At 48.4% G+C, this 25,203-nt stretch overlaps 1 protein-coding gene across 1 annotated transcript in view; it reads right to left on the bottom strand.

The window, feature by feature from the left end:
* Positions 1–24,899, bottom strand: part of LOC108920090 (vang-like protein 1) — a 37,573-nt gene extending 12,674 nt beyond the window's left edge. The window contains exons 1-3 of the mRNA XM_029258017.1: positions 24,799–24,899; positions 14,099–14,375; positions 6,364–6,490 (exon numbers count right to left, since the gene is read on the bottom strand). Of these exons, the coding sequence (XP_029113850.1) occupies positions 6,364–6,490; positions 14,099–14,169 (198 nt within the window). The 5' untranslated portion in view covers positions 14,170–14,375; positions 24,799–24,899. The remainder of the gene's footprint in view (positions 1–6,363; positions 6,491–14,098; positions 14,376–24,798) is intronic.
* Between the last annotated feature and the right edge of the window lie 304 nt (positions 24,900–25,203).

Here is a 25,203-nt window from a genome sequence, read left to right on the forward strand (position 1 = left end):
TAGGAGGGACAGCCAACCTGTGCCACCATTCCAGCAGGGCAGAAGGGAGGGAGGAGGAGGAGTCAGGACGGTCGCCATGACGCCACTCCATCTCAACAGACGCTGAAATTCTAGAAAAACCTCCAAGGCCCTCCTGGTCTTGAAAAACCTACCTTCCTCTTCCTCCTTCTGTACTTCCACTCCTACCAGCATTTCAAAAGGCTCGGAATGTGGCCCGGGGGGATCATTAACCACCAGAGAATGCGCTTACAGGACTTCCTAATGGAGCTCCTGTAACAGCACAGTCATTGCGTGTGTGTGTGTGTGTGTGTGTGTGTGTGTGTGTGTGTCTAAAAAGCAGCTCAGTAAGGCACTGTATACGGACACCTGCGTTGTGTCGCCTGCCATCGGACAGCAAGAGTGAGTCCAGCGGGGGACGTTTCTCTTGCTCATCTCCATCGTGCAGAGGGTCTCGGGCTCCAGGGCGATTAATAGGTGTGCAGAAGGATACTCAAAGGCTTTAAGAAACCCCTCGGCAGATTCAAACCCCAGGTCATTTAGGAACATGGTGTGACTTGTAACTAACTGAGAAATTAGGTGAAGAGAGGGAGAGAGAGGCCCCCTTTCCCCGCACGCACGCACACGCACACCTCGAGTGGTACCATAGGAGCAGCGAAAAGGCCCCACAAGACAAAGCGCTGGCGCTCTGGAGGAGGCACGACGAGCCAAATTAAGACGGCAGCGAGAGCAAACACAAGCGGCACAAGGAAAGGAGCAGAATGGGAGGAAACAAAGGGCGCAGAGAGCTGTCTCTGGACCTCACCGGGTTATTATCTTTTACAGGAATGTTTGTTTTTCTTCTCAAGGGAGAACGTTCTCTGCGCTCGGAAAAAGTCCAAATACATTCGGGCAACGGAGTAAAAATGGCAGGAAAAATAAGACGCAAACGTGCGTGTGAAGTAGCCGAGCGTCCAAGAATCAAGTCCTCCGCCTTTATCCACTTCCTCTAATTGAAAAGCCCTAAATGAGGGGAAGCGAAAGCCCAGATCAGGGCAAACACAGTGCTTACCCCGGTGCGAACGGGACTGTTTCGTGGCTGCCTTTCCAGGGGCTTACAGCGAGTCAATAATTAACGCGCTGACATCCCATATATCAGCATAGCAGTCACTATGCTGGGCGCCAATCGGCTACAGTAAAGCGTACCGCTGCTTCCTCACCCGGCCTCCGCACGCCACCTTCTGACAGCCCCCCCCCCAACAGCGTCCGCTCCAGCTCTCCCCGCAGTATGGTGGCACAGCGAGTAGCGCTGCTGTCTCATAGCGCCTGGGTGGTGTGAATGAATGTGGGTTCGATCCCGTTCTGTCCGTGTGGGTTTCTTCTGGGTGCTCTGGTTTCCTTGCACAGTCCAAAGACATGCTGTTCAGGTTCACCCATAGTGTGTGAGTGACAGAGAGATTGTGTTCTACTAACGTATGGACGAGTGACCCATTGTAAGTAGTGCATCTAGTAGTCTAGTCACCTTGGTAAGTAAGGTGTGTGGGCTAGTAACACTACATAGTATCCATTATAAGTCGCTTTGGACAAAAGCGTCTGCTAAGTGAATAAATGTAGTACAGTGACAAGGTCCTTTACACAAATGGCTAAGTTACATGTCACCACTTTCAGCTTAGCGAAGAATCGATATGGGGGGGGGTGGATTTGGAATCTAGACGGAAGGTTCATGGGAAAATACATAATACTTGAGGCAGTTTCTGGAATGGGTGTCATTAACAGCATATATGTAATTCCTGTTTGTTTTCTTGTATATGATGCTTTTGTAAACAGCTCTATCCTTATAGCAAAGAGCAGTTTTTTGGTCATTTTAACTCTTATTAAAAAGGTATACACACACACACACACACGTGGTGTGTGTATACAAATACAGTATATAAAAAATAAAACACCACACATACCATTCACGACAACACCATTAATGACTGCACAACAAAAAAGGAAAGTTCCAAAAATCACTTTACTGTTCTATTTAATTTGGATAATAAATAACACCCAGGTCAAATTTTAACAATTGAAGTTACACAACATGTTTTGTGTGTGTGTGTGTGTGTGTGTGTGTGTGTGGGGGGGGGGGTTGCTTTGTGTATAGTGAGGTTTAGAAGAGGAAAAAAAAGTTAACCATGCCCACTTAAGAGGAAGCATGAGAAAAGCAGTGTTTTACCGTGACGGTAAAGAAACGGCAGCGTTCACCGTGCGCTTTGCACCTCTCACAGCACCATCGCTCTCATCTGTGCGTCTCTCCCTCTCTCTCACGGCACTCTACTCACACGACAGGTTGCCTCGTGTTGCAAAAGCAACGGACATAAATCAATCTCTCTCTCTCTCTCGCATATGCGCGCGCGCACACGCACGCACGCAGAGCTTAAATGTCGAATGTAATGAAAAACTTGCAGAAGACACATGATCTCAGGGTGTGGCCATTTTTTAGCAGTACATAATCCTGTGAAATGTGATCGCCAACAGCAGAAGAAAGAGCGTGGGCCCGAGCTGAGCTCCCAGGAGTCTCTCTCTCTCTCTCTCTCTCCCTCTCCCTCTCCCTCTCCCTCTCCCTCTCCCTCTCCCTCTCCTCACCGGGGCTCATCTCACAGTCAGGGCTCCCGTGTCCCCTGGGGTGCAGTTAACCCGATTTAAATAGCGTTCCTCTAGGCCGTTTCACAAGTCCGGGTCACGGCCATCTTGAACGCCGCGCAGGTGTGTCGCCGTCCACTTTCGCACCACTCGCACTCCCTGGTCACCCCCCTATCCCGGCCAGCGGATACGGGAGACGGAAACCGATCCCGCTAGTGTCTCGCTGCGCGTGTGTCGCAGAGTCGCCGGGAATGGCCCGTGCGCTTAGTGCTTCCCCAGCCCACCCGTGCGCTCCGATTGACGAACGCGTGCTATTGATCGCGATGCTTCACCGTATCGCGCTAACGAGCAGCGCAGGGCCTGCCAGGACAGCCGTTTCCTGCCACACGCTGCCACCCTGTTCGCGCTTCTTCGTAAACAGGAGCAGGGCGACACACGTCTCGCTGCACACAACAGGGACGTCACCTCTAAGAGTGGGACAATCCTGAGAAGTTGGACGATTCAAAGCATCCCTTTCCCAAGCACCGCAGAGGCTGGTCTTAGCCAACAAGCGTCTGCCACTATCCATCTGCACTCGATCCCTGGTAAAATTGGACCGCCATTTGTCCTCGGGTTCGTTTGAACAGTGCAGGTTCCTGTGGAGTTCTGCTTGCGCTCAGAACAAGGAGGGGCTTCCTCCAGGGAAGACACTTGGCCCAAATTTACCCCGTCATCAGAGACGTTCCCTCCCACGAGCAAACCGTAGAGGAGGCAATAAAGGTGAACGACTTTGTGTTCGAACTGAGTCACGGATGACTCGGAATTGACAACATTCCTGAGTGCGTGTGAGAGAAAGAGAAACTAGATTCAAGAAGCCTCAAGCGTAATCCCCCCCCCAGAGAGTGAGTCACATGGTGTAACCCCTCCAAACAGGGACCATGGTTTCACCTTCATTGCAGCAAGACCCCCCACCGTGCAGAAGGCGCAATCCAGGTACTCAAACGGCCATGTGACGAGCAGTCGAGGACGGGCAAGGGACACGCAGCTCAATGAAAGCAGTGGGGTGTCACTCGAGAGGACAATGGCAACCCATGGACATGTTTACAGTGGACACAGGCCCCCCTACAGCACCCGGAGGTGCTAGAAGCTCATGACCGTGTTTCACAATTCCTTCCAGGCTTTATGGGGAGACCCAGCGTGCTGCCGATGAGCGCTGTGTTCGCAGAGACAGACACTCCGGGGGCTTTTCCTCGAGCCCATTGTTACACGCCTGATGTGAGACTAGTGGCAAATCCTTCTGATCGACTCCAGGCAGATGAAATTTGCATTCCCTCCGAGTCCAACGTGCCAGCCGTACAACACGACGACGCTGTTTTCAATATTGTCAATTGATTTACCCAGATTACAATTTCTGTTTACCCAGCATGCAGCAGTTTATTCAAAGCACTTCGATTTGACTGCATGTTTTCTCCAAAGGCCCAGAACAATGCACACTTCCTATCTGCACCACCACTAAGCTGCTTAATCTGCAGTTTACAAGTGGAGACAGCAGGTGGTATAGTAGTTAGAGCTAACACGCTGCCATGAGAGGACCCAGGTTTGAATCCCAGCTCCTGCTATAGTTGCTCCAAACAAGGTATTTACCCTGAACTGATAACTGTAAAATTCCCCAGGTGTATAAATAGGTGAAAAATTATAAGTATCTTAGTGTACAAACAGAAAATTAAGTCACTCGGGAGACACCTCTATTAAGTTAGTCTCACTACAGTAATAAGGAAATTCCCTACCTGGCACAATGAAAGCAATAGAAAGTGAGTAGCTGAGTAATGCAGGGGGGCTCAGATGACGAATATGTGACGCTTCTCTGTCCCAAGTGATGCTCTTCCACAACGTTAGTCTCCCACCACATTTGGTAGGTGGAACGAAGCGCAGCGTGGTGACCGTGGACTAGGCTGAATCCGGGAAAGACGGACACGGGTGAATCTCCACCGAGCCCATCCTGTCTGTTCCACGGCAGCCTCAGAACCAACGCCGAATATGGGCTATATCAGCCATTTTCGACATCCCGAAACACTCAACAGCAAGACGATACAGTATATTCCACCTTGCCTTCAAGAGCCATTTAGGTGGGGTACACTTTTCGCCGCTGTGAATGTGTCAATAACCCTTCGCTGAAGAAGGCGAAACATCTATGGATGCGGACTGCACCCCGTGGACACCGCTCTGGACACGTTTCGGCGGCACCGCATGAAGATACGGCACGGAGGGCGTTACCCTTCTTCGGAGGACCCTTGCGGTGGTTCTAGCTCCAGCATTAGCACTGCTGAGGATGTTAGATGGCCTCTCTGGAAGCAGTTCCCTTACACAAGGAATGATCCCTCTCGACACACAGAGCCCGAGGTGACCGCCGCAGCGCGAGCAGGTGGCTGATGGCATCTCAGCTTCGCACTTTCGCCTATTTTGGCGAAACAGCCGTCGCTCAAAGGAAACTGTTCCAACTACCTCACTTAAAACAATACTCAGAATACACTGGAATGCCCACCCTCCTGGTGGTTTGGCATTGGTTGGGCTGCTTTTCTTAGTAAAACGCTGTGTGGACGAGCTACTACGACTACTTTTACTACTAATAGTACTGCTGTTAAATAGGGAGCGTCTCTATGCATGAAGTGCAACAATTGACTGATCTGTGACAAACACTGTCCAACAGGCGCATGTTCTCTTACAGAGAAACTCAACTACATGACTAATGTCTGACGGTGGAGGACAGCCAAGTAGGTCAGCGAATCCCAGTCCCCATGCTGACAGAGGAGGTCTGCGTGTGCTGGCACAGCCCGACAATCCTGCAGTGCGCAGCTGCCTGCGTGCGCGGGGCTCTCCACGCAGCCCTGCAGCCGAGACGAGTCCGCGTGAGGGACGCGGTCCTACAGGGTGCAGCTGCCTGCAAAGATACTGTGCGAAAGAAAGCAACAGAGCTTCAGGAACTGGGACGAGAACCAGCCTCAGCATCTCCAGGATCACTGGCCCTAGTTAACAGCAGGCCCAGGTCTGTAACCTCAGCCCCATTTATCGATGTCGCACACCAGGGTCACGGTCCACGGAGGAGTCCATCATGAGCACTGACTCTCTCCTGACCCAGGGCTGGAAGATAGCGGGGACCCAGCAGGGGCAGCCCGTTCATCAGGCGGCCAAAGAGGAGACTCGGCACGGTGCAGGACCTGCAAGCCCCTCTCGGGATGCTGCACACTAATCCATTACTTCCACCTGCTGTGAACCTCAGCGCACACACACACTTCAGAACTGCGGGCGCGCCACTCGGATGCTGTAGTAGTTAAACACAAGCCATAAGAGGGAGCGATAAAAGTCAAATTTCACCCCCGAAAAGCCTCTCAGTTGTGAACTGCGAATCGAGAGCGAAAATAAAAAGCAGTTACTCGTGTATATGGAAATGCATCCAGTCGAGTACAATTATACAGAGATTTATCAACGACTTCCCACAGTAACCATGAAATAAAATGCACATGCAAAACACATTGCGACAAACACATCAGTCTTTTACTTGAGCTGCTCCGATTTACTCATGCATAAATTGCACATAAAAACATAGATATTTAGAGCAAAGCCGACCCCACGAGCACCTGCAGACCTAACAGAAACTGCAGCGAGGACTACAAGTGTAGTACAGCTACTTTTACTCACGTGCCAGTAATTACAAGATTATTTGCTCAATGTCCTGGGCATGGAGTGACAGCAGAGCCCAAGGAGGCAGTTGTGTTCCAGACCCACCTGGACCTCTTCTCCACGGGTGGACTGCTCCCCCAGCAGCGGCTCAGCGGGAGGGGCGTTGATAGTCACCGACTTTTCGGAGCGGCTGTCTTTGCTGCGGGACTTGTGGCGGTCGCGGCTGCGCTCCCTGAGAAAAGCCGAGAGACAGTCGGGTGAGGGCTGCGTGGTCGCCATGACGAGGGGAAGCGGAGGAGAGGAGGTTCTCACGGTCGACCGGAGGATGAGCTCTCCTCTCGCTGCCAACACCCCTCCTCTGCTCATCTCGCTCATGTGCGCTCTCAAAAACACGCAAGCACACATGCACACAAGCGCGTCAGAAAGGAGCAGCAGCTGGAACCAAACAAAGTGGGTTGTGCCATGAGGCGAGGGGACTCTAATCCCCGTATTTGTGCTTTGTTTTTATTACTTTGATTGTCCTACAGCAAGCGCCTGGTTGGGTTGGCAAAATACAAACAAACAAACTGGCTTGCGCATGAAGGGGAACACACACACACACACACACACACACACACACACACACACACACGACTATACAGGAACCATGTATGAAAGAACACCTGCAAATCAAAACCACTTCACGTGAATGCACTCCTCCAACCCCATCCATGTCAATCAAAGTCACGTCACGGTGTCTAACCTGATAATCTGCCCTGACCTTGCACACTCTCATTCTGCACTGACTGGTGGAGAGTGGAGACGAAACACTGAGCCCTGAGTCCATTACGGTTCGTACGCAGTGGCGGATCAATCAGACAAAGCCGCTCAGCTATGAAAAGAACTCTTTTCGCATCGAACTAAATCTCTTTTCTCTACTTTCACATCAACCACAAACCATATATCAATGCCTATATGACACCGTAACAAAATTTATGAAGACATGTCTAAATAAGAAAGTTCCAGGGAGTTAAAAATGTTCCCCCCCCCATTTGCAAAGTACACTACTCTTATTTGTATCTAAAAATCACCGTGGAAGAGCAGGTAGCACTGGTGCTTCACAACTCCTAGGGTGTGCTTTCCAGACCAGGTCAGTCTGTGTACTTAGCATGTTTTCCCTATGATTGTGTGGGTTTCCTCCCACACTCCAAAAACGTGCTTCAGATCAACTACAAAATCTAAACCGCCCTTAGTGTGTGTCATTGCCCTGCAATGGCCTGGCTCCCGTCCAAGGTGTAGTCGGACTTATGCTCAATGCATCTAGGACAGGCTCTGGACCACCATGGACTGGATAAGTGGTTTCTGAAAATGGACAGATGTAAATTTTAAGATGATTTAAAGCCAGTATCTTTAGACCGACCACAAAAGTGATCTCTTAAGTGCAGGATAAATTTGTTAATGTTTATGTTCAATAATTTTGTAATTATAACTGTAGAATAATGGATAAACTTTTATGCAGTGACTCATGTGATATATTTACTGTATGAACCAGTGTACGACAAATTAACTGTGCTTTAGAATCATGTGTCTACAGCCAAATCTTTCCTTGTATTGATGTAACGTACTCACTGTATTGTTCTCTGAGACGTATGTCGCTTTGGAGAGAAGTATCTGCTAAACGAATAAATGCAAATGAAAGCCATGAAAACCCAGCAAGTGGAACAAGCACTACTTTCTGATCAGACAACAACTCTGGGTTAAAAGTACAGGAACAACAACAACAACAAACACTCTGATCCTCGGATTATAACAATATCATAGAGATGCAATTCCCGAAGAAGGATTCTTTAATAGATTTTACTGGCACTGAGAAAGGCTTGAAATACCATTTTCTTTTCTTAAAGGGATTTTTCCACACATAGTGTGTGGACAACAAACAGAGGGTCCTTCATGTAGAGGCGTCAGCCTAACGCAGACTTAGCAATGTACGACACAAACAGAAATGATCACCGGGAGATACAAATGCACAGCGAGGATGAATTACACAGCAGTAATTCCTCTCTTCCACGCTCGCGTCTCCTTTGTTTCTCACTTTGTGCTCACCATGCACATCGGCGGATTAGTTACACCGCATTTCACGTACAATAGCGCGGTGACGTGGAGGGATGGCACGCGAGGGTGCCGTCCACCTGCCAACCGCTGACAGAAGGGGGGAAAATGCGATTGAGCCACGGCATCTCAATGAGACAAATAATCAAGACAAACAGACGGAATAAGTGGGGAGAAATCCAAAAATAAGATTAACAAGATTACCGGTGAGAGGAACACCCACTGGAACTCCAATCTGCTGTTGGATGATTTCACTCACATCACCCAAAGGCATTTAGCGACAAAGTCAAGGCTGTTAATAAAAACGGTCGCAAAAAAGAATGCCAAGCCTCAACGCGAGGCTAGTTTTCCTCGACCCTTTCGCATGCGGCGCCTTCATCTGGGGCAAACGGACACGTGGCTGGGGTTCAGCCCGCAGAGCTCTCTTTCTGGGCCCTAGCCGAGCACCTCATTGTGTCAGCCAGGCGCGAAAAGAGCGCTTGTCATCTTCCCGCAGCACAAAGAGAGGAAGCTTTATGATGATCTGACATGAATCATCTGTGACTTTTTTTTTTTTTTTTTTATATATATAAAACTAAGGCACACAGTCCACTTAACTCCCATGTTTTGAAGTTAACAACTCAAACCAAAGCAGAAATGTAGGTCATCCCGAACGGGACTGCGTGTCCAGGGCTGGGGGGAGCTTTTGTGTACAAAGAAGGGTATCTTTACACTGAATATAAGTCTGCGTAGTGAGAAAGCGCCAAAAACGGTACTCGGCAAACTCCAGAGACGTGACAGATATTCCTTCCCAAATACGCTGTAGATGTGATATAATGTGATTGATGGTTGGATTCCATCTTATTTTTTGACAAAACAACATTGCACAGATTCTAAAAATTGAAATCAAAGAATATTTCTCTTCCCCCACATTAATGCGCAGATAATTACCACAACGCCAGTTCTCTCTGGTAATGTGACGGTGTAGGCCGACTCTGTGCACAATTATAAATATGTAAATGAGATATAATGAGGACTCTTCTTGCAATGCAGTCAAATGTCTGGGACACCCATGTTCTACTGGGTCTAAAGTGTAGCTATCGCACTTTGACTCATCGTGAAAAGACGGGATTCTTTCAAAAAAGACCATAGTTTTTAGCTGAAGGGAAAGAAAGAAGTGGACAACCAGCAGCGAACAGGACGGATTCAACCGCAGCGACATGGAGCCAGCCCCTCAGGACGAGGGTGGACAGCGTCCAGAACGGTCGCCAAGAGTTGACTGATTCTGCGGTTCTTAAATACTACGCGCAGTCAAAAAGCGCCGATGAGCTCCAGCTAAACCCGAGAACCGTAGATACGAACCGATGCTGAGGATATTAGCGAGCGTGGCAGCTGTTGGGACTAAATTACTCAGGACTTTGTTTTTGTACACAGTTTGGGACAGAGCAATGGGCAACCATGCTAGTAAAGCTGCTAAAACCTACACCCACCTGACCATCTGATACCCAATCAATGCTCTCCTGACAAGTGCCCACAGAACTGTATGTTTCACATGAAACACACACACGTTGTTTGCACCCACTTGGCCCGAGCAGGGTCGCGGCGAGCCGGAGCCTAACTCGGCCAAACAGGGTGCAAGGCTGGAGGGGGAGGGGACACATCCAGGACGGGACGCCAGTCCTTTGCAAGGCACCCTAAGCAGAACTCGAACCCCAGACCCATCAGAGAGCGGGCACAGGCCAAGCCCGCTGCATCACTGCGCCCCCCTTCACGTGAAACATTAGTCCAAAACCTACAAATGTTAAGGATTAACAGCCAAAAATACCAGAGCAATATTGGCCAGAAATTCGCTTACTGCTTGAACAAGGTCCAGGTTAGGGGAACAGGCGTAATACAGATACCGTTCAAATTATCATAAGTGCTGGTTGTTCCCATAGCAAGGGAGGCCAAGCGTAAAGAGATTAAATGAAGCCATATTTGTCCCCGACACTCAAGTACATGTGCGCGCGCGCACACACAAAAAGTTTTCCCACAGCCGTTTCGTGCAATTATTTGTCATCTGACTGGCAACGTCTTTCAAAAAAAAAAAAAGGCAGAAAGGAAAAGATCCAGGGGTATCGGCAACTGCGTTTCGCTGGAAGCTAAGGGTAAGAAAGCAGGAGATGCAGCTTCAAATCAAAGTGCTCCGCTTATTAACCAGAGCTGCGCTGAAGCAACGAGCTGCTTCTCTCCAAACTTACCTGAGTGCCATGTTTGTCCCCATTTGTTTTCTGCTGGACCTGTATAGTCAAACCAATCCATGAACCTGGTACTGACACAGCACTCAATGCTCACTCACTCACTCACTCACTCACTCACTCACCAACTGCTCATATAACAAGTCCCAAGAGGATAACAACTCTGCCACCATCAAAACGCATATTTCATCAGAGCAATTAAAGCGATTCACGTCACTGAGCGCGTCGTCTTAAAATACAGACCCGACAAAAAGCCTAAATAGGCATTTAGTTCTGAGTGTAAAATCATCACCTGCTATAAAACGAGTCCAAAGGCACTGAATCAGTGATCAAAGTCCCCGTTTCACTCTGACTTTTGTCCAGGCAGATTTTACAGTGCACAATTTGCGCTGATGAAACCTTCAACACCTCCTCAGTCAAAGTTTGTGAAATTCTACAACGGATGCTTTTACTAACCAGACTATTTATTAGGAATCAAATCCCACGGAGCACCGTACATCTACATATTTGCTCTTCATCACAAATTTAGAGCTTGTCTGAACCAATCACTTTCATAATATAAATTACTTTGACTTTTTCCAGTGATACAGTCTACTTTCTGGAAACCTTCTGCATGCACAGCTTTCCAAGGGTACAAGTTATAGAACACTGTTGTATATGACAGAACCCTGTTATACAGTCTGCGGCAACATCGTTTCTGTTCACCACACAAGGGAATGACTCTGCTCCTGAAATGTGAAGTGATAACCCAGAAGTGGTCCGCTGAGAGACAGATGATGAATCAGGTATTACCGAGGCTCCAACCAGACTGACATGCAAGAATTTCTACAGCCTGCAGTGGAGCAGGACAGGAAACCTCTCCAAGGACAGCTGGCAGTAAATACCTGCAGGAGGGAAGGAGAAAGATGGGAATTCCCACACCAGGATGATGGTTTGGTCTCCTTCCTCTGGGCTAATTCCAGGTGTGCATCTCGTTGGCCTCGTTTATACTCGGTGAACGGTGGAAAACGGTGTCGCCCAAGCGCACAGGTACAGGACGATGCAGAGATAAGTGGGGATAACGCTGTGGTCTTTCACCAAAGTGCTGCAACATTTAACAGTCACATTAGTCGTAACAAATCCCATAAAAGATGACCTTGGAAAACAGCCCATGAAAGTGAAGCAGAACTTTTATAAAGGGTCTTTGAAAAAAAAAAAGGGCCATGCTCTTCCATTTAGCAGACGTTGAACACTGCACATTTTCAGCTGCCAGACTTCTTGGTTGCTCTTCCAAACGACAACGTGGTTCATGTCATGCGGTCTGCAGAGCTTGAGCACAGACTCAAGTCAAAAGCAATAAAAAGGACAACAAAGTGGAATGGACACCAATAAAATGTTTATGACTTCCAGAGCCAAGTACACAAATCCATGCAGTACCGTATTAAAAAGGAGATCGCACTAAAAACATATGTGATTTATATTCTTTTTTACTTTCAAGGTTAAGGGTGTCATAAACACTACAGCTCCTTCCACAATATTTTTCCTTTTGCCATTTTCAGCACAGTGGGGGACCTGACATAGACAAGGGAATGCAATTAACAATCCATTGCTCCCTTTTAGTTTAAATCACTCACCGCTACCACCACAGGGCTGGGAGGTGCATTCTGGGAAAAGCCGAAAGCCAGTCGCTATCACCAAGAGGCCCTAAGCTGCTTTCTCTTACACCAAGCCCCTGGAGTTCATGCCGCCTTGGCTGCATTCAGCTGTGTTTGGCCGTGCCGAGGAGCGCCGTGCGACCACGGTAAGGGGAGGGTGATAAGAACCCCTACCTCTTACACCGCCGCTAACTGTGTCTGTTAGACTTTCTGTACTCTCTGCTGAGCCCTTGGTTTATTTTTAGGATTTAGGAGGGCTGCGTTTCCCCTGCTTACCCCACCCGCTATGCAGGGTTTCTATCCGCGCTGGGCGGGTTTGGGTGTGAATAGCACTCCTGCAAGCAGGGAGCTGCCATCTCAGTGAAGGAATAGGGAAAAAACAAACCGAACGGTTTCCTATTTCCCCACCCCCACAGAGCGTTAGGTCGGAGCCGATAAGCGAAAGGAGCGACAGCACACCAAGGCCCAGGACAGAGGACCAGACTTGTAGAGGGACGGTGGCTCTGAGTCTTGGAGCAGAGACGGGCAGCAGTAGCTCCTGCCCAACATTTAGGGATGGGATGCTTTGTCCTTTCTGCACTGACAGTAAAAATGGAGGGGGAAATACATACCAGAATGCAGTCACAATTTTTACACACCATTCACAGTTTAAAATTCAAAATCAACTGCCTGAAATGCCAGAGGACAGCTTGAACCGATCGGTGCCTCCCGACAGCCAGCGCAAGCCGTGCACATGAGAAATCCAACACCCGCAGGAAGCGCCCTCTGCTCAGGCCAATGAAACGGCACCGGCGTGGGCGGTCAGTGCAACCTCATGGCGGCCTGCGCTGAGCAGAGCCAGAGGAAACCTGTGCTTTCTCACACAGTTCACACACCGACTGGCATGCATACACGAGAGTCTTCATAAGGAGCAGGAAGTTGGCAATTAGCAGACGCAAGCCAGTTCATGTGAACACGCAGGGACGGACACACACACACACACACACACACACACACACACACACACACACACACACAGAGAGAGAGAGAGAGCATCACGTTTCCCATTACTGTATTGCTCACTGATGTGTTTGCTTAACAAGGACACCGTTTCAACCAGTTACCACAACTCCAAATCAGATTTTACTTTAACTTACACCTGAAATTTGTCAAAACATTTACAATCTCAGAAAAATCTTTATACTAGCCTAAAAATACAACTCCAGCAGATCAAAAAAAACTAAAGGAAAGGAACACAAATTCACTCAGAGTTACAAAACCTGGCAGAAACTAAACATTCTGGGTTACCACAGAAGACATGGGCAAGGTGTTACACCACAGCAAAACATAAATCTTGTTATCCCAGTTATGCTGAAAAAAAACAATACATACCATAAATATGAGAACGCAATGCCCCACTTTCTATTCCACAGCAGCAGAACCGAGCAGCAGTGTGTGTATTCCAGCCCCAAGCAAACGACTGCCAGGGATATGAACCTGCGGCATCTTCAAGCTGTTTCAGTGTTATCTCTTCTATGATTAGTACAATCTTTACATTATCGGTAGCTTTACTGTTATACTCCGTTATGACAACACGCTGATTAGATTATGAAAAACTGTCATTACAACTAACTGCTGTGCTTTCATGAGTTATTGCTTTAGTTCTCTGACAACACTGAGATCCATGTGGTTGGCCCAGCATACTAGCTTGGAATTGGAGAGAACCAGAGCTACGGTATTCCACCATATTGAAATGGAAAGGTGCCATTATTAAAAAAATAAAAATAAAATAAAAAAAAAAAAAGATTTCGTGTTGAGAAAAAGTGGGTTAATGAGCCACACGACACAGGCAAGTGGTCTAAAAATGCCTGACTTCCAACCAAACAGAAGCATGATGAAAGACTGAGAAAGAGGACCCCTTACCCATGCCTGTGGGAGCCCCTGGACCGCCCGGAATAATAGGAGTACCCAGAGTACGTTGACTCTGTGTCCATGGCGACGCTGTCTTGCCCCAGCAGATTGGCTGAGGGGCCTATGGAGGCAGTAGAGCTGAGCACTGGGTCTGATTCAACAGGCGTTTGGGGGTGGAGCTGTACAGCAGTGGGCGGAGAGAGTTTCAGGAGAGGGGTGGAGCCCTCGTGCCGTCTCAGGGGTCTATCTCGAAAGCAACCCTGGCGGCCCCCTTGGATGAAACATCAACCTGTGGAGACATGAAGGGCTGGAGTTATCGGATGAGAAAGGCAAGGGGTGAATCAAAGATACATTAAAGTCACAGTGACGACGGTGACTATAATGATGACGACTGCTGTTCGAGGGGGGGCTGCAGAGAAGCTCTGACTATATACAGTGAAGATGACAGCAGAATAGTATCTAATAGTAAAATCATAAATCCATTAAGGACTCTTGATCAGATTAATGAGGCTCAAGACACAAGACACACGCATTAACGCAATGCAGCTAACTGACCGCAACACTCCGCCAGCCGCATTCATTCTGCGCTCTACGGATACCATAGGACGAGGCCACGGATTGCAGTCTCGCTTGAAAGTAGGATTACTAATAATAACCTTCTCTGACCCAATGTCACGGTCCTTCCAAAGGGCATCTTCTGAAGACCCGGCAAAAAGCATACTGGAGAGGATGAAAGTGATTCATTTATTGCAGGGCTCTGCGCTGCGTCTCTCCAGCATAATTAAAGCCATCGGCAGCGTCCTTACAGAGCTCCAATTACGACAATCCTTCGCTAACAGGAGCTCATCCTCATGCTGGAGATGGGGGCCCCTCTCCCGAATGAAATTGAATCTCCATCTCCAAAGCCTATTACTTTGGGACTTTGATTTGATGGGAGCGGGCTTTCCGGCTCCCCTGGCCAGCAGTCAAGTGACCTTGTGGGGTTGGAGGTTGGGGGGTGGAACCACCTCTCTACTCGCACTGGTTGCCCAGCTTGTTCCGTGTAAACAGCTGTGTTTAAGCTCCGTTCCATGGGCTGCCTCCAAGACCTCCTCTTTTCATACACTCCCAACCCTATCCCAGACACACATGGCGTAGGACTCCAGCGCTTGCCAGAGCACAGCGGCACGTGGCCGGCCTGTCGTTCGAAGGTGCTAGGTAATGGTTGACTGGCACCATGGGTCTCCAGGCTTAGGTCTAGTGCTGCGGTGAGGGAATACACCAAACGGCACTCTCGGCAGTGCCTTCCCCAGCGCTGTCCGCTAACGCAAGCTCTTAGGGCCTCACTCGGACCAAGAAACCAACCACAGATCACCGCAGCTCAGCAATACACTGGACAGACTTTTGCGGCTTCATCGGTACGGTGCAGCCGTTTTCCCTTTAGCTGACAGTACGTACATGTTACATTAAGAGGATTTAGTAGTTTTAGTACAGCCTGCGATTCAGGCCGGGAGGGGGAGAAGATCACATTAACCGTGTTCCAGAAGTTCAAGTTAGGAGTAACAGCTTTGGCCGGTCACAGCGACTGTCAACATGTGATGGTAGAGTTGACTTAAAAGTACCGGTCAAAAGTGAGAATACACTTGACTTGCTGGAAACTCATGTTTGTTCACGAGTCTGATCAGGAAATGAGCCGCCACATCTTCCCATCCTCCTTCCTCTAGAAGTTCCCGGCGGACACTTGTGCGTTGCTTCACTTTCGCTCTTCTGTGCGGTTCACCCCATACCCAGGTGCACTCAAACTTTCGACGGTTACAGAAGCTCCATGTACAGCATTTTCAAAAATCCCCACCACGCGGCTTTGCCCTACCCACATTTGGCAGGGCTAGACAAGGGTGCTGCTTACAGGAGACCATGCTGCCATGTTCTTTGTATGGCGCAAAATCCTGAACATCCCTGTTGCTCAATTGCTGGACCTCGATCTGCAGACCGAACCTTTCCAAGTAAGTGCCATTTCATCCAAACACGAGTGCCACGGGGCAATGAATTGTTTGGCTTCACACGATTAGGCAGCCATTACATAACAATTTAAGAAAACAGAATTGTAATGAGAGACTTTACAAGCCAGGTAACGTCACTGGAGGCTGAAAAGTGACAGGTTGGCCTTGTTTACAGTATTCTACATTGGGCCGCCATTCCCCGGCCTCCTCAACACACTTCATCGGCTCCCGTTGCACCGTGACATTAAGGGATTATGTAAATGTCACAACACTTCTTAATAATCCATACAACCGCTGGGGTATAAAACCCTCGTAGTAAAATTATGCAAATCCAGGAGTAATTTTGTTCTGTCCATGCTTTCCAGGATGAGTTTCCTCACGCATAGAACAAAAATAACGCGTTTAAATTACGCAGCAGTACGAGCAGCCCGATGGATCTGAAAGGTCTCAAAATACTAGAACGTTTATAAAAATGCCTTCAGTGTTAATTTCCACTGATAACCATTAGTAACTTGGTTTATACAAAATAACGGCCAAAACCCTCAATGAGTTCTTTCACTGGGAAAAGAGCTCTTTAAATAAAGCGAAACCACAAGAGAGGCGTCTCTCTTCAATAAGAGAATGAGCTTTCAGCCGAACCGTATTCCCCAGGCTCAAACGCAGCCATCAGCCTAGGGTTTAGGGACATCATCCATGACAGATGTTCAATAGACTCAATGGGAGAAAAAGAAAAACGCCCGACCAGATGAACAGTACTATGAGCTTATAACAACTGTGGTATTTCAGTGTGTCCTTCGATGTCCACCTCTCTAAGGACCCACCCCCAGTGTGCGTCACAGAAATTCAATGATAGCATCGGTGTTGTTGGGGTCAAATGTTCACAACGCAATATTAAAATCTTTAATCAACTCACCATACTGCAACACACGTAGTGTACCGACGTTATTTACCATTTGTTTTTTCTCCCCCCCGGCCACATGTGACCTGTGCTGCCTTCAGCAGACGCTGTACCTTATCCGCAACCGATCCACGCTCGCTACCTCGACAGCATTCCTCCGCAATGAAATCAGTGCAGCGACATCGGGGAGGAACGCGCCTGGGAACGAGCGATCACGGCACGAGGCTTCTGCTGAAACGACAGAAACGCGCACAAGTGTTCGCTGAGGCCCGAGTCATAAACACCTCGTTACCGTGCTGCTTTGAAACTCTGTCCGTTTCTCCAGTTTCTGCCCTTCCCTGCAGCATGATCCTTCCGGACGTTTCCGAGGTTGCAGATCTTCACATTCAGATGAAAGACGAGAATTTTGCAGCCAATATGTATTTTTTCATTCAAGAGCAACATAAAAGGAACCATAACCTCAAAAAACCAGGCAGTATGGCCTATGTATTTTTAAAAAGACATGTGCTTTGCAGCCATTATTTTCTAAACAGCAGAAAACAGATTTAAGCGATGGTTTAAAAGGAAAAATAACTGTTCTGTAACTATTTTTTTGGGGGGGAAACTGTTGCTAAAGGGAAAAAGGTGATGAAACCCCAGATCGGCAAAAGAGCAAAATTACACACATGGTTAAGCAGCAGTGTGTTGTCAATGGGGTGAAATCTCGTCGTCACGGCAGCAGAGATGCACACACACAATGGACGGCAACTCTAGCGAGACAAAACACCACGTTCAAGGTGTAAATCACACTTTCATTGCAAGTCTCCGAATCGGACTTTGCACCGATTGAAACGTGATGAAACTGGAACCTGTCATTTCTGCATCAGTAGGCGCTAAAGTTTGTACTGCACTTCATTGCTAATATTCCCTAAAGACGCTATAAAGTCTGCTTAATTTGTGTGTGTCCTGCCAAGTTACCAGGTCAGTTAGGGAACTGTACGCTTTTCTTCAGAGCTGGGCTCCAACTGCTATCATCTCAAACCCGGGGCACCAAACAGGAACCGCAGCAGACCCAACCAAATTCCCAGAGGACTTCTCTGGGCAGCCTTGGCAACAATGAAAACATGATGTCATCGCCTTGGGACACCGAGAAAGGACATGACAAACGAGGTTCCTCGCAGGGGCCTGGGTCTCGGCTGACCCGTGGACCGCGACGGCCGCTCTGCAAAAACGCAAACCGTCATCAGCGATCTCTTCAGAGTTAGCGGAAGCCCTGGAGAAAAAGCACGGGCGGAAACGCCAGCGGCTCTGTCTCCTCACCCAGAGACACGGGCTCTTTCACGGCGCGTACAAAAAGCCAGAACCGAGAGGACGGACGAGGACCCCGACACCGCCATTTGGAAGACCGTGGTTCCCACAGCTATAAAGTATGGAGGAGGATGAATGAGATGCTTCAAACATGCCACGGCTATCTTAGGAACAACAATATTCTCCGGTGTACTTCCAAAAAACACTGCTTACAACAGCAAGGGAAAGAGATAAGGTCAGCCCACACAAACCTGCCGATCCCAATCTTCCTGACAACAGCCCTATTAAGCAGAACCCTCAAGGTATGTGTGTGTACACACACACACACACACACACACACACACTCTCAGTGCCAGCAGACAACATTGCTTCTCTAGCTAGAATTATAAAATGCGCTCACACTCTGTGTACGTGCCACACTCGTAGTCACGGTCCTCTCTACAATAAAAGGCCGTCCGGTGGCGCGAACGGAAGTGCGTTGCGGAGTTACCGACATGCCGGCTGTCTGAGCCAACACCTTCATGCACCTACAGCACAGGATCACAGAGCTGACACCTGGAATATAAATACTGCCAGGAGAAACACATAAAATTGATTTGTAAATCATAAAGCACAAAAATACACATTTACATGGAGCTTAAGGTTCGTACGAGGTGCGACGTTGATACTCCCATGTCTTTGCAGGTTTAGACCACAGTCATTTTCAAACAATTTTTTACAAGCCGGGTTTTTAAATTTTTGTCAGCACATAGTCAATATGTAAAGGGAAAGGAGAATCGATGATGCAAACCAGCTGTCAGCACTTACAAGCTGCCTTGGAGCAAAAAATGAGCTGAAAGGGGACGCGTAACCAGTAGTTCTCAATGTTTTTGCTCAGGGGAAAAAAAAAAAAAAAAAATCATTTCCAAAGTTTTTGAATAGGTGGGTCTGGGGTTCAAGTCCTGCTTGGGGTGCCTTGCGGCAGACTGGCGTCCCGTGTCCCCTCCCCCTTCAGCCTTGCACCCTGTGTTGCTGGGTTAGGCTCCGGTTTGCCGAGACCCCGTACGAGACAAGTGGTTTCAGACAGTGTGTGTGTGAGAGAGAGAGAGACTTTGAACAAGGAATGAATTCTGCACAAACTGTGTACTGATGGAAAAATGATCTGTATTCTCCACTTTGTAACTTATTTACATCCTACAGAGTTCTGCTTTACCATATGTTTCTCCATGTTTTACATCAAAGAAGTCTACATACCTTTAAAAACACGGGGGGGGGGGGGGGGGGGGAGAGCCAGACACACTTCATAGACTTCTGTACAGAGTAACCCTACCATTGTAAGGGACTTCTTCTTTCACACTTATGTATTATTCAAAATTATTTTACAGCATAATCAGAAATATTCAACGACGACTTCTCTCAGAAGTATTTTTTTTTTTAAAAAAAAAGCATAAACCCCAAAACATGAAAGAGAAAAAACTGAATAGTAATTAAGTGAACTCATCATGCACCCAATGGTAACTACAGCAAGTTTTGTGTCCCCAAGGCTGAGTTTGGGAATAAGGTTTGTGGACACTTGCAAAGTTGATCAAGTTGAGGCGCGCACACACAAGCAGATATACACCAGCCCTAGCATCTACACACTTGTTCACCAACATCTAAAATCTTTAAATGCACTCCAAGTACTATATTTCTCCATCAAATTTAGATTAACTGAGAGATCAACACTTAGCTTATCAAGACAACAGAATCAGGTGGTAGTTGTGATGATGGCGATTTTTGTTACACAAGTAATAAAGCTAGGCGCCATAGTGTCAGAGAGTAGTGCTGGTGCCTCTCAGCTCCTAGCTGGTGGGTTTAATCCCCAACTCACTCTGTGTAGGGTTTGCATATGCAGTATTCACCACTTGTTTGTGTGCCCCTGTTTCCTCCCACAGTGCATAGATGTGTGTCATGTGTGCAAGAAATCAGTGCAAGAAACTGCTGCTCTGGGGCCAACAGACTAATGTAAAATTGATTATCTCGAAACATAGCAATTAACAGCTTCATCTTTGCTGTTTATTTAACATCCCATTTAATAAAAAGGTTCCACCAAGATTAATGGACACTTTGCTGACTGATGCAGAAAAAGCTAAAGGATTTCACATTTCCCCATCCCAAAAGAATCCAGCAAGTACAGATTTCCACAGGCCAAGCAACGGGAAATTGTTTCAAAGACATACAGTACATGCGTAACAAAATCCAAGGTATTTTCTACAGTGTATTGATCCTGTGTGCACTGGAACAGTTTACTACCAAGGCTTGTAAAAAGGACTTCCACGCGATAAAGACAAAAGGGAAATGGCAAATGCTCATATCAACCAAGTAGTATTCTGAGTGCGTACAACACAATCAATCATATTTCCGGCCAGAATACACACACACACACACACACACACACACACACACACACACACACACACACACACACACACACACATTTTCAGAACCACTTGTCCCATACGGGGTCGCGGAGCCTACCCGGTAACACAGGGCATAAGGCCAGAGGGGGAAGGGACACACCCAGAACGGGACGCCAGTCCGTCACAAGGTACCCCAAGTGGGACTCGAACCCCAGACCCACCGAAGAACAGGACTGTGGTCCAGCCCACTGCACCACCGCACCCCCCAGGCAGAATATCTACAGGAAATTTTTTTGTTGGCGAAGCAGGCAGGAGCCATGACATTAAGCCAGTCACAGGGGCGCACCATGTAAGACACAATGAAATTTTGCCAAGCCCTTGTGCTGGTCCTTGCAAGGTCAGAGAGGTTATGTGCAGCTACCACGCTCTGTGCACCAATGATTTTATGGTGCATAATCCAGACGGCAGGCAGGGGGTAAATCTGTGTTACTTTGGCTCGGCTGCCTCCTCAATTATGCCACGATTCCAGTGTGCCAGGGCCAAGGACCTCTGGTGATATCAGTGAGCCTGGAATCTCTCAATGGAGGTGAGCCATGAGCAGGTATGTCGTTCTTCTGCAGTGGCTGTACAACCTTTCAGAGTCAACGCCCCACAAAGCTGCATACCGTATAAGAGGCGGTAATCTTTCACTTCTCTGCAGGGGCTCCGTGCTGGCAATCCGATTTTCCTTATCGGTTCCAGACTGGGGGAAGGCCTCTCCGGCTGGGCATCTGCACGGGGGACCCCCAAAGCACGAGTGCGCGGGTTACTGCACAGCCACTTGTCATGCTGCTATTTGGAATTCTTCCTGCGAACTCCTCGATGCTGCGCTGAAGTGGGTTCCGGTGCAGGCTGGGGGAGACTGCGGTGCCAACCACAGAAACAGCATCACATGGCTTGTGGATAAGATGAGGTTGCTGGCACTCAGCCAGCTGGGCTTTGCTCGTTTCCTCCCAGGCACCAGTATGTGACTGAGACACAGAAGCCCCCGCCCAAAGTCAGCGACCATTTGGGCACAAGGCAACTTGGAGGGTCGGGGGGAGATTACGAACACTGCACACACTATTAATAGCAGTCCCAACGCCACAAGTAGCAGAAAACAATCAGCCTGTCTGAGAGTTATATAACATTCATTCTGAAAACAAATTTAACAGAAAAACTAAAGAAAAAAGAATGGGGAGTGAAGGAACATATACAATGGACTGCTGGGGGGAGTTCTGTTACCATACAGATACTGCCTTTATCCAAAAGAGCTGCATCATTTTTTTTTTATATATAAAAATCCCTGTTCATATTCTGAAGTGCCACCATGCAAACATCTATTCAGTCTTCACAGCACATTTATATTTTTTCATTTAGCTGATGTTTTTCTCCAAAACAACTTAATGTTAATCTATTTACCCAAGTAGTTTCACTGGAGCAATTTAGGGTAAGTAACTTGCTCAACAGGAATACCCTTCGAGGTGAGATTTAAACCTGTGACTTCTGGGTCCAAAGGCAGCATTTCTAACCACTACACCACCAACTGTCCACACAGACAAGAGAAAAATACCAAGGGGAATAGCACCCGTTTGGATGCAAAAACCTGTTTTGTTTTGACATTACACTCCGATTATCAAAGCAGAGCCTCAAAGCAGGGCTAAGACAGCCCCGCTGCACCAAACACAGCAGATCCAAGACATTATCCTCCAAGATGCAGTGAGAGAACAGAGTTGGAAAAAGTGGCATTTTATTCTGCTTCCCTGAAAGCCACGTTACAACACTCCTTCATCATAACTAACAGTTGAAGTGGCACTTGGCTTTGGCACTTCATAAAGGAAACACCTCTCGGTGTGGCCTTGGGGCGTGGCACACCGTGTCTCACACTTTTATGCCACAACCGTAAGCGAAACGAGATAAAAATAGCGACAAGATGAAAAAGAATAAGGTGGTTAAACAGATGCAAGGAGAACATAACAGGTAGAGAGAGGGTTCCTTTCATGGACACTTGATCAGCCTTGTTTCCTTCTGACATGGGCACCACGCACGCACGCACACCTGCTGATGTACAGGACACTTGACAGCACAGGGCCCTCCTCCGAGCCCGCAGTCACACCGAAGACCTGTCAGAAAGCACTTTTCATTAATTAAATATCAGCGTTCATCATTCCTAGCACTGAGATATATAACAACATGTGAATGTACACTATTAGAAGGCGGGGGGCAGGGGTGCAAAAACCCACTGCAAAACATTCTCGGAAGTAATATTTTCATAACACTACAAACTCTCATTACTCAGGTAATGGCCAGAGTGAGAAATGACAGTTAAATCATTTACCGTCTCTGGATTGCGGACGGTCTTGTTGTTTATACCAGCGACCTCCTCGTCTTCAGTGGCTCAATGCCTGCGTTTCACAATAAGCACACAAACCTATATTTCCCTGGCAGTTACATCCGCTTCCACCCAGCGGGCTGTCAAACCCAGCATTAAACTTAAGGGGGGAAGAAAAAAAAAAAAAAAAAAAAACTTGCATTTTGTTTAAGAGTTAATGTCTAGTTTGGTTCAGGAAGAAGAGCGCTGGTTCGGTTCCTCCCACCCACGAACAGCGCAAAAGAACATTCATTTTGCTCATTTAGCTGTCACTTTTGAGCAAAGGAACCATTAATGTTAGGTTTCAGTGTGAAGGTGCTTACAGTGATTGACCCATTTATATACCGGGGTAATTTGTACTCCGTCAAGTCAGGGCAAGTACCTTACTCCGTGATACCACAGCAGGAGGTGAGATTCAGATTTGGGTCCGTGGAGCAGCTCTAACCACTACGCCACCTGCTGCCCCCATCAAGAATAGCAAAGTTAATCAACGATGGGTGAAACAGATGAATACTTACAATAAGGTGAATACCTACAAACACCACTGAGGATATTTGTGTTATTTTGCACTGTCACTTACTGCTGGACGTGACCTGCGTTCTAACTGTCTGATCCCACACTTTATGAAACATGAGCTCCTTCACACGTTTGGGAAAGTGAGCGCCATGTACTTAATAGCGCCATTATTACAGAAATGTGACACAAATGCTTTTAGAAGCAGTTGCCTACATAACTACACACACACACACACACACACACACACACACCCCAACACATGGTGGTTTTTGTAAAGTGTGTTCTCAGTAGATACTAAAACAACAACTTGTTTAGTCAAAAATGAGAACAGCAGATGACTAACTTCGCCATATTGCGATTGTGTTTATTTTTGGTCGATTTAAACGGTCTGTCGTTGCCGTGCCACGCCGGCCCCGATGCACCCCGCAGGGCCGGCCGAGCAGGAAAGTCCGCGGTCTCGCTGGGGCCTCCGCTCCTCAGCGAGCCGGGCTCTGTCCGAACCGCCTCGACACCCCAAACCCGCGGTTGTCCCGGGAAAACGGCCGAGCTGACCGCACTCGGGCAACACAGCCGCCCCGCCGCCGGTCGATGGAAGCCCGGTGCTCAGCCAAAGTGCGTATGAGAGCGCAATAAACCACTGCACTGCGAGCCGCTCTGGCGAGGACGCGCTGCCGACGGGAGACGGAGGAGCCCGGAGCCCCTCCAACACACAGCGAACCGGGGATGACGAGTGATTCCCGTGGCCACTGACTGAACGGCACGGAGCACAACCACCATGTGTGTCTCAGTGTGTGTGTGTGTAAGAGAGAGAGAGAGAAAGAGAGAGAGAGAGAGAGAGAGCGAGGGAGAGAGTGAGCGAAACCAGCGGGTTTCGACCGCCACATCGAATACACAGACAGAGAGAGCGCTGCCCGGTTCAGCCTGGGGCTGGGGGGCTCAGTCTGGTACCGTCACAGCCACACACAGCGAAGCCCGGCAACCCCGTCCTCCGCTCCCGACCGTAACGCGCCGCGCTGGGAGGAAAACAAGTGGCGGCAAAGCGAGGGAAACAGCCGGGATACTCGCCTGGTGGAAGAATCAGAAAATCCCGGCCGAAGCGCAAAAAGAAGTTGTGTCTGTAACTGTTCTTCGCTTCGCGCTGACTGACTGTGTGTCGTGGCTTCTCCACCAGCCAGGCAGGTTAAGCCCCGACCCCTCCGGCCATCGACCGCACACGTTCAGCGCCCGCTTTCCCCCCCGAAACGCACAACCCGCCTCAGACTCACCTTCTACCGGGGACTCATCTCCACGCCCGTGCCTGGCTGGTGCAGGAAGGCGCTCGTGCTGCGCACGAACCCGGATAAGGAGCCGCAGGAGCCGCTGCTGCTCCGGGAACGGAGAGCGGCGGGGGGGGGGAGCGGGCAGCACTGCGCTGGGAGGCCAGCGGGGGAGGGGGAGCGGGTGGGAGGGGGTAAAGGTAGTAAAAGAGCGGGGTAATACCCTAGTCCCTCTTCCAAGCTTTTTAATCGATTAATGAACCTCACTTCTTGGGCAGTAATGCTTTTCAGACGTGAATCTCGTTCTGATCGCATTAACAGTTAATAAATAAAAAAAAAAAGAGTTGCAGATTTATAATGTTAGTATCCGAGAGAGTGTGTATGCAGTAGTGTACCGTCGATTGCAGTTCTACA

The sequence above is a fragment of the Scleropages formosus genome, chromosome 14 (genome assembly GCF_900964775.1).
Source record: "Scleropages formosus chromosome 14, fSclFor1.1, whole genome shotgun sequence".
Taxonomy (NCBI): domain Eukaryota; kingdom Metazoa; phylum Chordata; class Actinopteri; order Osteoglossiformes; family Osteoglossidae; genus Scleropages; species Scleropages formosus.